The 16,141-nt window shown below is 38.8% G+C and overlaps 1 protein-coding gene across 6 annotated transcripts in view; it reads right to left on the bottom strand.

Annotated features, from left to right (window-relative positions):
- The window catches only part of astn1 (astrotactin 1), a 327,153-nt gene that overhangs the window by 205,842 nt on the left and 105,170 nt on the right, over positions 1–16,141 (bottom strand). For all 6 annotated transcript variants that reach the window (XM_072364268.1, XM_072364270.1, XM_072364269.1 and 3 more), the window contains 3 exons: positions 11,373–11,457; positions 8,512–8,586; positions 4,431–4,568 (listed from right to left, as the gene is read on the bottom strand). In XM_072364268.1, the coding sequence (XP_072220369.1) occupies positions 4,431–4,568; positions 8,512–8,586; positions 11,373–11,457 (298 nt within the window). The remainder of the gene's footprint in view (positions 1–4,430; positions 4,569–8,511; positions 8,587–11,372; positions 11,458–16,141) is intronic.

The following is a 16,141-nucleotide window of genomic DNA, read 5'->3' as shown; positions in this document are numbered from 1 at the left end:
TTCTTCGTTAGAGCTCAGAGAACATCACATTACTCACACTCACACTCACCTTGTATGACTCTGCAAATTGAGCATATACAATATTGATGCTGAACAAAAAAAATAGATACAGAAAACCACCTTCCTCTGCTTATTCTCTTTACGTCACAAAGATCAATATGCTGTATTGATCAGAACATTCAATGTGAGCACACAGATGAATCAGCCCCAAAAAGACAAACAAACAACTGTTTGGAAAAAAGGTGTTGAAAAGAATTTGCAATGCGCACTGAATATACATCCCTCTCTCCATCGCCTGTGTCTTTGTCAAAATATATTTCATGCTTGACCCCTTATACTGAAATCTATTTAGCTTAGATTACTGATATTGATGTCAACCCCTCTGCCACCACTATCAGCCTAATAACCTCAGCCGCTGTGGTGTCAACAACGCTGATGTGACGTCCATGTGCAGAAATTCCTGGATTAGTTTCTAAATACGGAAAATATGCCAGAAATATTTGAGAAGACTGAATACTGTAGTTAAGTTGCAATGTTACACTGTTGAAATTGTTCAGAATATCTAGACAGCCAGGAGATTAACGCATTAGATCCTGACATGATGTCAGAATTCGTGGAATATTTTACTTTAATTAACCATGAAATGATGTAAGATCAGCATCGGTTATTCGTGTTTGTTGGTCATTCTTGAACTACAGTATATTTTGGGGTAATACTAACACCGTCTGATCTGTTTCTTGTAACAGTATGAGATTAACTTCCCTTTTTTTTCCGTACAGAAACACATGTGGGCCATGGTGGATTTCCTTTGTGGTTCATTGTTGAATACTAAAGTTGCCTCTTTATTTCGGGTTTCTGGTTTGTTTCTTGTTCTCCTAACTCAACAGAGTACATGCACCTTCTGTACTGATGTTCTCTGCAGTAAACTCTTCAGGCATTACAAAGGCAATTTTACTCAGGTTTTCAACATTACTTCATCGAGCACAGTGTGCCCATTTACTGGATTTGTTCTGTTCTCTGATCCTTATGTCACTCAGTAAGTTTTGCCTTTTTTTTGTCTACCTTTTGTCCATTTGGCACACCCTGCGACTGCAGGTGTTAGATCTCAGAATTATTGTTGAAATTGTGGATTTCTGACTTTTATATGCTCCTGCTGTCCCGCATTTGGCTCCTCTCCCTTTGATCGGTCTGTTGCTTTATTCACAGGAGTTCAGGTCTCTTTCAAAGATAAAAGCCTCCACTCACCCTGCATAATCCCAACACAGAATTTCAATGCGAAACACTGAATGAAATAAGAAATTTAAAAAAAAGGAGAGACTCTGACAATTCACAGTGACGCTAACAAGTCACGAAAAAGGAAAAAAAATCCAATGTTGTCCACTTTTAACATATCATTCAAGGGAACTGCTGCAGAGTCAGACAAATTGTTCCTTCCTTCCCCAACATGGCTGTGTTGACCACATGGGACACGCAATCATATAATCCTGATAGTTTATTAAAAAGTCAAAAGGGTTATAGAGTGTAAGCCTATGCTGTGAGAGATCATACACGTTCTTTCTTATCATCAGCAAGAGAGAAAATGCGCACTCAATTGTGCATATTTCAAGGTATCAAGCGCTGACAGCCACATCAATCCATGCATGAATTCTTGTAATCAGTTTTATGTTATACTACTCTCTGTAGGATTGTTTTAGATTTCAGTCATACAAGGTATTGCGATTAAAGCACTAGTTGTTAAAAAGAAGAAGGAAAAAACCCTCTTTCACTGCCTACAGTATGTGCTAATGAGGAGAGATGATGAGGATGTTCATGTGAGACTCATGAGAGACTAATTTTACCTAACATCATTTTCACAGAGCAAACAACCATTGGAAAATAAGAGCAGGACAGGATCTGACACCGTGGTGCACACTAACATGTTCTGAGGGCATGTTCCAGTAAACACTAAAAGACAATTCCCACTACTAAACATTGGGATCTACCTCTTCTCCCTAAGCTAATCCTGTGGAAACAATCCAACAACACTGTCAAACATGGAGTTTACCAAGTCAGCTGTTTATAATGTTCTGGTCGATGAGTAAGTAGTGCAGCAACAAACTAATTAAACTGCTCAATCTATCAGGAGTTATGAATTACGAATAAAAGGAAAAGTGTGAGGGGCCACCTGAACTACAGAGTCATCTGATAAAATTACAATATGACTAAAGTAAAGTCTGCTCAGTGATTTTGGCTACAGGTATACAGTCATAATCATCCACAGAGAAGCAGCAGGATGTCCTGAATGTTTCTCATACAGTCCCCAGCATTGGGAAGTTAGACATACATCAGTCAATGACTTGAGTCGAGTGAAGTCCTATTAACTGGCCAAAATGAGCTGTCGCTGCAGCTCAATTAACTGCATGTAAATGTACTGACTGTCACACGTGCTCGTGTTTCCCCACACAGCTGCATTGACCTAAAACTAATGCTGTGCCTGAATTCCATTCCCCAACCTAATCTGCATCTTTACTTTTGCTACAACAGAACAGCCAATGTGCCCTTTGTCATACAGCATGGGCAGTCTTATTGGGGGAAATTGCTATTTCTAGGCTGCTGATCAAGGCAACAGAGAAACAGATGAGAGTGAGGAACTCCAGAGATGCTCTCGGTCTCCCACTGTACATATATTTGGCCTTTGACCACTTGACAGCATCTGATGAGTAGTTGCCCACCAGCTGATGAGCTGTTCTCAATAGATCTCAAAGTGGTTATGCATGATCATCAACTTACAGGCAGCCAGAGGAGTTAGGTGTAGCAGAGCAGATCCTCTTCTAAAAAAAAATGGGAATGCTGCTGTCTTGGGTATTTATTGTGAACGAAATGACAGCTCGTGTATGCATGTGAATTGCATTTTTAGATCTTGATGACCACTCAATACTTCACAGCACAATTCATTCTTTCACACATACATTCATTGAGTGATTCCTGGTGTAAATTGCACATGCAGCAACTCTCTGTCTTTGGTTTCAGGCATCTTTGCTCACAAAATTTCATGTCAATATTTTTCAATCCAATCGTTTTCCTTAGGAGACCTTTAACATTTTTTGATGACTATAAAGTTTTCATTTGTTTCGGGGAGGGGATTTTATATTGAAGGCCTTTCTTAATAATGTCTTATGCTCGTCACTTAGATTTGAACATATGAAGTCATGAAAAGATTATACACGTCCGCTGAAACCAAAGTGATTTCAGAATACTCTTGTTAATCAAACAAGAAACTGCAGTTTGTGTGTTCCTGAAGCTGCTTCTTCACATCTCATAATTACTTACCATCTTTGAACAAGTCTGTCGTTCCCTTTGTGCACCAGCGCACGCTGACAACACTCAAATCTATTGTTTTTAGAATGGATATTGACAGATTTAAACAGACCTTTCTCTTAAACACACAACATATGTCATATTAATCCACTGAGCTGAAATTTGTTGCCTCCTTCCTGACACATTTATGCCACATCGGTTGTTATGTGATGTAATTTGAGGAGGGGGGTGGGGGTCAAGAGGACATGGCCATTATGTTAACTTGTTTATCTTGAGTTTAAATCATACTGTGAACATCAATGGACTCAGAAAAAATGCCACTGTCTGTTTCATATGTGTTTTATCCAAGTCAAATTCTTGTGATGCATAAAAGCACTGCCATGATATGAAGGCGTTTTGTTTTTGAAGAAATGGTGCCAAGTTATACACCCACTGCTAGGAAAGCAAAATGGCTAAATAATCATGTTGCATCAGTGATGTCTGCTGGGCCCAGTTTAACACTGCAGCTTTGTGTTGGCTCAGCTGCGGATCTCTCTGCAGTCCAGACACAAACACACTCTTTGCTAACAGAGCAGATTGTCTTTGGAGTTATGAACCGTTTAACAATCGAAATACTGCTTGTGGCTCAGAATCAACAACTATTGCTCTTTTTATTATTATTTTTTCTAAACTCTTTTACCTCTGCTTCTATGTAATTGATTTTGTGTTACAGCTCAGAATTTTATTACCCTGTTAATCATGACCACTAAGACCTCTGCATCAGCCTCACAGGGATGATTAAACTTCACTGCAACAATAGTAAATAAAAAACAAATGCTGATGGTGTTGGAATACTGAACAGCGTGAGTCAGAATTGACAGCTAAATTCTGATGGATAACAAAGAGAATATATATATATATACATACATATATATATGTGATATATTCAAATATGTAAACTATTTTCAGAATCTTCATCAAAAATCCCGACGATACTTGAATGCAGCAATGAGAAGATGTTTCCTGCTCAGGTGGAGCAGCCAGCAGGATCCTAATACATAATTAAAGTCTTTTTATTTCTTTAGTTGCAGCTTCATTTGTCATGTCTCCAAGAGTTACATTAAAGAAAAGCAGTACAATTGAATGTCTCCCACCTTACGTCGACCGCGTCCTCCATTACTGTCATGTCCGTTTTGCATTTAGCTGATGGGTTGATGGCGAGCTCGGCAGGGGGGATGACAAAGCTTTTACTCAGTGGAAGCCACATCCCTTCTCCTAAAGTGTACGTGAATCTGCATGGGCATGGAAAAGTGAAAGGTGAGGGCTTTGAAGTGAAAACTAACAACAGACACAGTGGAACATACGTTGGGACTTCAAGGAGAACAGATTAAACGCGACATTGGAATTATTTCACATGTATTGTATACAGCCTTCATTGATTTCAAACAAATCTGTGTAAGGCATGTAATATAAACATCTCACAAGTCTGTGATAGCATGTGATGCTGGTGATCATTATGTAAGTTGTTTTTGGGTTGTCAACTTCATTTTTTTGTATTTTTGAAAATGCACATATTCTTTGATTTGGGGTTGATGTTAGTAAGTGTTGACGGGAGTTGGCCAACTGACTCCAAAGAGGAGTCAGAAAGCGTAGGACCAATGCAGCTCAGTTTTGTGATTGGCAAATTGAGGAGGACATTCAGAGTGACAAACAATGTCCAAACCAATGTTTACATAACTCAACTTCAGAAACCAAGGTTTCTTGAAAATGATGCAAGAGATTGCTATGTTTATTCACAACTTCTCATTTGCTTTCTGGTTCAGATAATGAAAAGACTATGTGTTATATAATGCTGCCTTTCCCAACTTTGCTTAACCTGACAAAGCACCTTACTGTTTGGTCTGTTTTTGCACATTTCACACCAAAATGTTGGAATTTTGCAGCCTTTCAAAATGTTCTCTTCTATCTTGCAATACACGGTACTTGAAAATGTATAAGAATAATGAGCATTACATTGCAAATTAGTATTGATTTCATGCATATGTCATATAAAAATCATCCAGAAATGTAAATTTAGGAAAAGCAAACTGTATTACAGAAAAACTAGCTTGTTTTTGTATGAGCATATAAAGATATGCAGATCTTGTTAGGTTCCTGTAATATTAGCCCACTTTTTCTTTTGACATATCTGGAGACTTCTGCAGGTATTTTAAAGCATAAAGCATGGCAACAAATTCATGTGCATAGCTGTGTCTGTGCAGGGCTCAGACTGAGGTTTGTTTTTATGACAGTGGTGTTACATCTTACAGCTGTAGCAGAAGCCAAAGAGCAAAAAAACTGCCAGATTTTCTATCAATGCCGTTTCAGCCGGTGGTCAAAAGCTTCTCAGAAACCTGAAATCCCACAAAACAACTTGACATCTTTCGTTAAATCCTCCTGCCCAAGTCCTACAAATATGACTTCCCAAAGTTTACAGCTCACATACTTCATTGCTCACTTTCAAAAAGATTGTTATCTCCAAACCATCACTGGGGATATTATCTTTAGATTTAGTGTGTCTTGTCTTCCTGCAACCAAAAGCTTTTACCATGTTGCATCAAAAGGACTATTTTTCAGGGTGAATATCTTTACTGCATCACTTATTCAGAATTATTGCCTCAGGTTGGTTAGAGATTATTTATTTTAACTTTCAGCTAAGATAACCTTTTTGCATAATTCTGTCTTGAGCAGAGGGATTCTGTGTGTTTATAGACGCGGTGCATTCCAAATGAGGAAACCAGGCAAAAAGGACAAATAAGAGATTCCCTGAGGACAAAACATGGTGATGAATTTGTAAACAACAGATGTCTGGAACAAAGGCTTTTAAACATTTTTGGTTTGTGATACAATGAATATCATCAATCTTTAAATAATTGAAATACTTCGAAGTCTAAGTCTACAGTGCACGTTGATTAGCATCAAATGCATTATTAGCCTTGATGAATAATGCATGCTAACTGGTAATACAAAAGAGGGGAATGTGTTGATTAAATGGCTAACAATTATTTTTATGCGGGCTAAACATATTTCCCCATTTTCAACTGTTCAATTTGCATTTAATAAAATGCTAACTTAGCATATGAAAAGGGCAGTCAATTGTGAGGGCTGCATGCACTAACAGTCACTTTAAGACCGGACTGATTAAAACCATTACAGAAACGGAACATTCAGTTATATCAACCTAATCACTCCTTTTGTTTCAAAGTCAAACTTTATAAGTGGATCAAAGTGCTTCAGTTTTTCTTTTTAATGTAACAATGCTTCGTTCTCGCAAGTTATGACGAGACGGGAGCCCATTGAAACTTCTAAAAATCCTATTCCCATATTACTTCTCAGGAAGCCGTTGCCACGTCTCATTTCACCAGCTCTTGTGGGAGTGTGTACATCAGCAGTGCTCGTAATCCCTGTGATGCAGTATGACGTATGAGGGTGACCACAGGACAAATTAGCAGCCACTTAACGAGCACTGTTTCATAATGGACAACTAGGGACTGGGTGCGCTGCTATAACACTTATTTGGTTCACCCTAAGAGAAACTGGAGATGGAAAATTCTAACAGTCCCCTGGAGAAAAGAGTTGTTGAGAGGAAAACATGTTTGCAGTCCTAAGAGAAACTCCCTGCAGTTTATGCCATGCAGATGGCAAGCTGAGTGTGTTTGAATGCTCAAAGCATTTATCTCCTTTGGCACCCGAGAATTTTCATGCATCCTTTTGTTTGCTTTGCTTTAGTTTGCTTCCTATGATGGTGTGAATCTTTAATGGTAATATCTGTATCAACAGGAAAATGATAGCTGCATGTCTGAGAGCTCACTGAAGTTTAAGGTCTTTTTCCAATGTGTGAAGCGCATGATGCAGTTAGCCAGTGACTGAAATGGTTAGATTAGGATGGATGACTAGGTGGAAGCAGTCGGAGGACAACATTTTTAAACTTTCAGCTGTAGAGAGGAAAAAGAGCCTATTCTAGAGGGTATGTCGACAGGGAAAGCAATGTATCAAGGTATTTACAGGAGATAAAGTGTGATGCCAGCCTCCCCTGTCTGTTCCCAACAGACTGCGCTAACAAACTCCAGAACAGTCTACATGAACTCTGCGGCTTTCTTTGTATTGCAAGCAGCAGCACAAACAATGTCTTGTTTTTTTGTTTTTTTTTTCCCGCTGCATCGTCATGCAAAAAGCGAAAGAGACTTGCAGTGACAACAGTAGCACACCGTCTGATAGATCCGCTCTTTTTCAACTCAAGGAAGGAGGGAAAATCAGCATTAATATAGTCACAGACAAGAATCGTGCTACATGTGTTATGACACTGGTCAGGCACTGCTACAGTACCACTCAAAAAGCTTGGACACCAGTTCCAAATGACTGAGTTCCTGGAGTTCAGCACCAGAACCAAATGACACCTTTTTCAGTGTTTTGTCTGGTATAATGCAAATGGGATGTCAATTGGAACCAATACATCCAAACTTCTCAGTCTTACCACTGCTTTACAATGTGATGACATTAAGAAAAAGCAAACCTCGTCCTTCTAAACAGCCGAGGTGATTAAGATTTTGAATCTCTGAGTTTACGAGGCGCAAATGATTACACCATTAAATCTAACACAGTTTGTTGTATTACATATGTAAGAGACGCTGTTTACCTTGACTGTGATGGAATTCAACAAACTATAAAGGAACCACACTCTCTCCCTTTGACATATACACACTCATTGATTTAAAATGAATCAGTATTCAGGACTAAACACGCTATCTAGTCAGTATCCTTTCAAAGACTGGCAGGTACAAAGCAAATGGTTAATCATAGCCTTTTTTTAACTTACAATGTGATGATAACATTTGGTCAGAGTTGCTAAAAGGTTTATGGATTTGCTTGAGAAAGGAAAATTTGGAGGGAATTTGATTAAAAAAACAAAAAACACATTTTAATAATTCAACATTTACTTTTTAACATATTTTCTCACTTAAATTATACTCACAAAGATGAGTACATGACAATAAACTGGTCACGTGATCACACATTCATGTTCCATGAGCAGATAAATCCTGACAGATGTCTGATGCTAAGTCAGTGACTGTAACAGGAGAAACACTATTATGCTATTAAAAAACAGAAACGATTAGCCTGAAATTATTTGGCAGCAACCCCGCAAAAAAATGTATTGTAGCTTGATAAAACAAAGTCTTGTGAAGTTCTCCTCACCTGAAAATGCGATCAGAGGGTTGCTCCCCCATTACAAGATCAAAACCGCGCTGGAAGATGGTGTAAGGCCAGGGACTTGCATGAAGAAAGAATAGATCAGAGGAGGAAAAATAGGAGAGAGAATAAAAGAAAAATTGTGTTAAAATCAAAGCCCGAGAAGTGTTAAATTTTTCAGAATGCCCATCCCTCTAATCCAAATCATCCAAAATCACAAACCATGTGTCAGAGTCTTCCCTCCTTCATTCCTGTCTTCCAGAGCTCAACAAATCACAAACAACATCACAGTGTAGCAAAGTGTAAACAAGCTGAATGAAAGATGCATTTTGCAGAAGCTGACATGGAATGTGACTTTGGCTCACATCTATTTACCAGGGGACAGGATGACAGGATGAGACAGAATGGGGAAAGAGACACACAGAGAAAGAGGGACAGACAGAAGGTGATGGAAAGAGCAAATACTGAGCATGAGCAAGAAGAACACTGTGGGAATGAGACGAGTGCCAAGAGGCAAAAGTGAGTGAGGGTGGATGATAGAGATTAATGGGGAGTGGCAGCAACGCGACTAAACAGTCTGCAAAGAGAGAGTGCAAAGAGGGGAAGTGACAGGGGCCTGATGTCATTCTGAGCAAACTCCTTCACTACTGTAAGCAAAAAGAACATCAGAAAGAGAGGAGCAGCTCCCATGCCACGGGCTGTGGCCATTAAACATTTAAGTCACCCAAGGGTGCCCACTCTGTTACACAGTGACAGAGGCACAGAGCTGGGAACAGAGAAATGTGAAAGAGTTTCACAGTTTGGTAAGCTTCAGGCAATATGCAGATGTGTCATAAAATATCGACCAACATCCGCATTTTAAACATGGCACGGTTACAGTCAAAATGAAGGGAAAACGGCATGCTCTGCCTATTGGAGGCTGGCAATGTTGAAGGTTAAGAATTTAGTGCAAGCCAGTCTTGCTGTTCTCATATTCATTCTAATTGCGGGGTTTTAAGCGGTAGTAGAACCCAGTGGCAATCCACAACACACAATAAAAGTCAGAGCAGGGAATTTGGTTCAACTTAATATTTTTAAAAGGTATCTTGGGGAGTTTTAGGCTTCAAGTAATTCTATTAAAAAACATTTTTACAAGTTCTTCTCTTTGTTGAATTGCACATGCATGTGGTCTTTGCATTTGTGAGGAAAGGAAATTCACTTCCGTCACATCTGAAGGACACACACAGTATGATCTGGCAGAGGTGCCCTCCCTCCAGATTATGGTTGCCCACATAGAAACGTTCCACCAATATGACCTTTTCAAGCATTTCTAGTGTTTAGGGTCATAAAGGGGACTTTTTTGTTGATCATAAATGTCCTTTATGACTTGACTTGAACTTTTTGGGACACAAGGACAGCATAAATGGCCACACTGTAGCTGACTCTGTGGCAGCAGACATGGCTGAATGTCTAATCCGCTTGCCTTAAAAGTCTTAAGGCAAGCGGATTTGAGCCCAATTAAATGTTTATTTGACTTCCGAGCAGGTTCTCGGCCACAGAATTTTTCAAGGCCCAAATACATCAAGCAAGCACTTAGAATCATTACAGGACGAGAACTTGAATCCAATGTCAAAATATAGCATGATGAAAGGCCTGCAAATGTACTTTTTCAGAACTGGCCTTGAAGCAATTTACCAATAGTTCTTGAACCCTGTGTTCTTTTTGGTTTCAGAAGAGCCATCAACTTCATGCACCAGGGTCAAATTACTCTACATGAGAGGTACCTTTAAGCCTATGAAAATAAATTGTGGCCACAAACTCTAAATAAATGATGGCTGGAACTGCTTTGTTGTCAACAATAGATTTGTGAAATGCCATTTCGAAGACTGGATTTTGACATTTGGTTTATGCCATGTTGGCGTTTTTGGAGCCAGAAGTGACCATATTTGGAAAAGGGGGGTCAGCTGGTGAATGATTGAAAGCCGACTGGACAAAAGTACAAGTACTTGACCTGTGACTTGTACATAACCTGTAGGCTATTATTTTGTTTACAGTAAACTTAACTAGATTAAAATTCAAAGCCTTTTGCAGTGAGGTGGCATTGCTAACCACCTCACCACCGTGCAGCCCCCAGGGATTATAATTAAAGGAATATCTTTTTTGAAATAGTGGAGAGCACAATGCAGACCTTTTAGAGACTTTTCAGACAGGCCTGGCACATAAAATGACTAATTTATATGTTGTTTATTGATTGTCTTGTAAATTTTTGGTACATTTAAAAATGCTGAGAAGAAACAGGAGCTATACATTTTTAATAGATGGATACTTTGCAGAATACACTCATTTGAAATGCCACTTCTTATTTGATTAAACTACTGCTTAAAACTATCTACAGCAGATATTTATGTGTATGCATTGAAATGTATATAACTAATGTACCTGTACTTAATATACAGACATCAAAGCAATCATAAATAGTTAAGAAACACATCTGTGAAGTTAAGGTGATCTTAAGGTTTAATCTGCTTCCAAACATTAGCTTCTTTCACATATTCATCACACTCACACAAAAAAAAAGGTCAACCCGTTGCAGTTTTTCTTGTAATTCACACATGGCAAACAGAAGCGGATCAGCCCTGCATCACTGTGTCCTTACACCGTTCTGTCTGTACTTTCACACGACATAATGCCCAACGAAAGCTTGAAAAGGTAGATATGAAACAAACTATTAAAAGACACTGGTGACAACATAGTTCATTTGGATTCATCTAAGCAAAGTAATAACTTTGGGTTTGATGAGAAGGATGAGTCCTTTGTTGTCCCACTGTTTCACTTTGGCATGATAATGAGCAATCACAAACCATCATAAAGCGATTACCATAACTTACCCTTGATTGGGCCCCCACTCACTGCGGATGCAGAGATGCTTGTGGACTGGGTCCTTCATGTAGCCGTCTAGGCAAAGGCATTCTCCTGCAAACACAAAGGCAGTGATTCAATCATGTGTTCATTATAGTCAAGCCTTTTTTAATTCACTGGAAGATTCCCTCTGCTCCTCTCTCATTTTTTCTCCAAGAGAGCTATTCCAAAGATGAACCTCTTGAGGTAGTTAGAGCACTCATAATCATATTTTATTCCCAAAGAGGAAGTCAAATTTGTCCAAAAAAAGCTGATGAAGTTTTCAAGCAGGAACCTGCCTAATCAGCATTTTTAGTATAATGTAGCTGATCTAAAAATGCTCAGTTATGTTCAATGGCAGCTAATAAATATACTGGTCCTCACCACGGCACGTCATGCTGGCAGATGACTTTAAGGACTTTGAGTGAAACCCTCGCTCACAACAGTGCAAAGTTGTCATCACTTTGAAACCTTAATGTGAGGCAGCTTTTTAATCATTTATTTTGTTATTGAAATAAACTGCTCTCACCTTGCATGATACTAACCCTTGTGCATAATCAGTCTGAAAAGTATTCCTCTTCTCATTGGTGACTGCAATTTCCTCTTCAGGGTTCCTACTTTCAATGGCTTTACACGCTCTTGGCTATAATTTAAGATATTGACTGAAACTGCTATAATCCTAAGTAAATTTAAAACAAAATTATGAAATAATTTATGAATTACTTAAAAAAATATTCATGCAATAATTCTTATATGTTAAATAAATAAATCCACACTGGCAGCCAGCTACATTTGCAACCTAAACAATGGCCTGAAAGCAACATTTCAAATAGCTGGACTTAATAGAGTCTATTTTTCATTCGTGTTTTCCCCACTAATCTGACTGGTTCCACTGAGTAAAGAATATAACACGTCTAAATGAGAAGTGATGAGATCAGTAATAACTCTAATTAGCACTACCACTACTTATATTAATCATGTGAAACAGTTGCTCAATCAGAACCCCATGTGGGATTGTTGGATTGGACAAGCAGATCAAGCAATTTTGGATACAAAAGAATACAAAATCTGTAGAAAGAATGTCCGATACCTCACCAGTGGGACATAAACAACGTTGATGCTCTAAGTTGGCATCGTGCCCGAAAAGTGAAGCCTGTTAACGAAGAACCGCACAGCATCATCTTATTGTTCTGTTGTCAGCTCCCCCGGGAAATGTCGGCATTGACTTTGCTCACTATGATTGATGGGGCCTCACCTTTGGTTTAGAGGGTTACTCAGGGGTAATGTGTATAACATGCTCTCTTCATGCTCAATAGGAGGCAGGAGAGGAGCACAGGCGATGGGCTTTTATACACCCTTGTTAATGGAAAAGGTCAGCTGTCAGTACCTGCCAGGCTAAAGGAAATCACATTCAGCTGCGCTAACGCTCATGGAAGTAAATAAAAAGGGCCGACTAAGGCAGTTTTGCTTCATTATTTGATTCCATGGTTGCAGTCAAGATAATCCCTGTCTGCTATTGAGTTAAGTCCAAGTCAATTCAATGACCAGATTCAACATTCCTTTGGATCAAAAACAGGGTTTTGAGCAAGACAAAAGTGAATTTTACTTATGTGAAAGACTGGCTCAGAAACTACTTTGTCATTTTGCCCTTGATAATCTGAACTAGAAGCACTTTATGGGTGTTTCTTCACATTTCTTCTCACTGTAAATTCTTATTATTGAAATGTGGAAACGGCACAATTATAGCTACCAAACAAAACGTGAAAATTGACTGTTCTAAATCATAAAAATAGAAGAAAACTTTTCTTTTTCAATCATTACTCATTTGAATTAAAGTTTTTTTTCCTTTTTTACCACTTAAGGCAAAAGATCTCCTGAAAGAAATACAGGCTTTACACTTCCTTCTTCTTTACTTTTCTACATTTGAATTAGAGTTGCATGTTGGTGTTGTGGGCTGCAAAGAGAATAAAAGCAATGAAGATGAGTGTGGTATGTCTGAATTGAAGGTTATATTTAGATCGAAAAGAAAAAATATATATAGAATATTCATAATTTAATCAATCGGTATCTCCCAATGATTCAACATATGATAAAATATGTTTACTATTCTTTGAAAGTATCCTTTCCTTCCTCTGACTAATTTAATGAAATGTCAGGAGCTGACATGTGTTTTGCAGACAGCCCGGTGCAAAAAGACTGCCGTTTACTAGTCACAGAATTGTCTGTTCCACGGCTGTTGGTTGCTGCTGAAATCAAGGATTCACAGTTACAGGAAGGAAAACAAACTGTTTTCAAAGAGTCATGATTTGAAAAAAATGCAGATTCAACTATTAATCGTTTTTTATGTTTATGACTGTGATAAATAATGTTGTTTGTGTGTATTTTTTAGACAAAAGCATGCTTTCAAACCTGACAATTCATCCAACAAAAGAGGCTCCATAAACAATTCAAACAAAGGCAAATAAAGAGCACTGTGTGGAACTTATGAGCTGAGCTCCTCAGAACCAAGAACATCTGAAACCTCTACTGCAACTACAACTGAAAGAAGAAAATTTTTTTTTTTGAAAAGCAGTTTAGTAACAATTATATAATCATCAGGATCTTCTTAATATTGACACTGAACCGAAAGGCCTTACCATGTCATACAGTTGCTCACGAGAGTTACAATATTCGAGAATGCGATTTGCCCAAACAGCCTTATGAACCAATCTTCTCTAAAATATAACATGAATAAAATCAAGCCTTTGCATGTATTCCTCATAATCATAGACTGCTCCAATATTTTCCCCTGGCAGCACTCCCAGCATGCAGATGTTGTAGCTCCGAACATAACTGCTACTTTGCTGTGTTGTTAAAAGTTAAATGAAAAGGTTGAAAAGTTTGAGGTAAGAAAGCTAATTTCGCATGCTAAAACACAAACTGTGCCCAAAATAGAAAAGAAAAAATGCCAGAGCAGCAATTAGGATTTATCATGCAGCTGTGGAACAATGCTAAACACCTCATCTCCCTTTAATTGCTCTCTCACTGCGCTCTCAGGTTGTGGCCCTCAGCTCAAACTTGTTTTACACTTCAAGGTGTTACCTTCCCTAATTGCTCAATTTAAAGGCACCGAGTCAGATTCTAAGCCTCGCACTTTATTTTCACGGCATATCTCACCGCTATTCACCTTATAAAACACATGGTAGATAAGAACTGTATTTGGGTCAACCGGGCTGAACAAATCCACCTTTAAAAAAGGCTGGAAGTCTTGATCCTTCACATGGGCAGCAAAGACTACGCCCAACGTCGGTTTTCCATCATGCACTTTTGTATCAGTTATGCACAGAATAATTCAGCTCATCAAGCGGATATCCACACACCCATCTATTATGCGGTCACATTAATCAAGCCAGCATGTTATGATGTGAACATGCGTCTCCAGAGGCACAACATGTCCCCCCCTGTATTTTATAAAAACGTCCAACACAACCTCCAGAGCAGACACAGAGAGGAAAAGATGGTGTTGAGAGCAGCCTGTTAACGTCAGCGCTCAGGTTTGGAGCTGAGCGGGACAGGAAGGGAAGCACCGCGCATTAAAGCCTCTGCTGCCTCTTTTAATGTCTTGCACGAGCAGCACAGATACTGTCACAACCCATCTTACTTTTCATCAGTATCTCCTGCAGCAGAAAAGAGGATTGGATTTAAGCTATCTATAGCACCTCTGCATTTTCCTTCCAGCCCCCCCACGCACATGCTCACTTACTTCTAAGTGCGCGCCGCCCTGCTGACAAACCCACACATAATCACCTATATGAGATGTGGCTTTTAAATAACATGACTGATGCTTTCATTCAGTTTAAATGAGGAAAACTTCCAGTTTCATTTCCTTTAGTGTTATGAACAGGTTGTAGGAACTTTGTGAAGTGGTAATAGAAGAAATAGGTTACAAATAAGTACACAATAAGTATCAAAACTTATTTATCAACCTTGTATTTTAACTCATCTAACAACATGCAATTTTATTCATTTAAATGTATTGAATTGAATTGAGGAAAACAATGATGACATCTACTCTTATGGGACAATTGAAGAAGAACACATGGGCAGGCCAGAGTGCAGCAGTGTGAAGTTTCAGAAAGGAAATATATTGAAGGATGAAGGAGCAGAAATGCGCCACAATAAGCCACAATTTCAAAAACAGGTGCCAGTATTATAAAATGACTTAGGTCTTTAATGCCACCCAAAAAGCTCTGCTCCTACTTGATTACTTGATTACTTGTTTTAAGTCTTCATTAGTACTAAATTACAGCATTAGAGAAAATGCTAAGTCCTTATTGTTGGTCGATCCATCACTTGAAGGAGTGGGCGGAGTGTCGGTATAGATGTGTGGGTGAGACTCAGAAATTATTCCACATGGAGCAGGCAGGAGACACACTAGCCCAGTTTTTTCATTCATTCAGAGGACTCAGAACTTACTCCGCATTGCCCAGGGGAGAGTCGAGCTGCTAAATAATGGATGAAAACAAGAAAGACATTTCCACAGCTTTAAATGTGAGATTTCTGCCTGCACTCATTATCTGGGTGCTGCATCAGTTGAGGCTTTCCAAGAAATAAGGTAAAATCACAATGTGCCATTATGTCCACTTTTTTTCCCCTCATCCTGAGGAGTGTTGTACACAAACATAATCTTTTATAAGTACAGCGTGACTTTGAACAAGCAGCATCAGAAAGTATCAAGCCTTAAACATTTCACTACTTTGCACAGCCAACTCAAATCAAA

The sequence above is a fragment of the Leuresthes tenuis genome, unplaced genomic scaffold (assembly GCF_036924035.1).
Source record: "Leuresthes tenuis unplaced genomic scaffold, fLeuTen1.0.hap1 SCAF_14, whole genome shotgun sequence".
Taxonomy (NCBI): Eukaryota; Metazoa; Chordata; class Actinopteri; order Atheriniformes; family Atherinopsidae; genus Leuresthes; species Leuresthes tenuis.
Note: the sequence above shows the minus strand (reverse complement) of the source record. Positions and strands in the feature narration are given on the sequence as shown.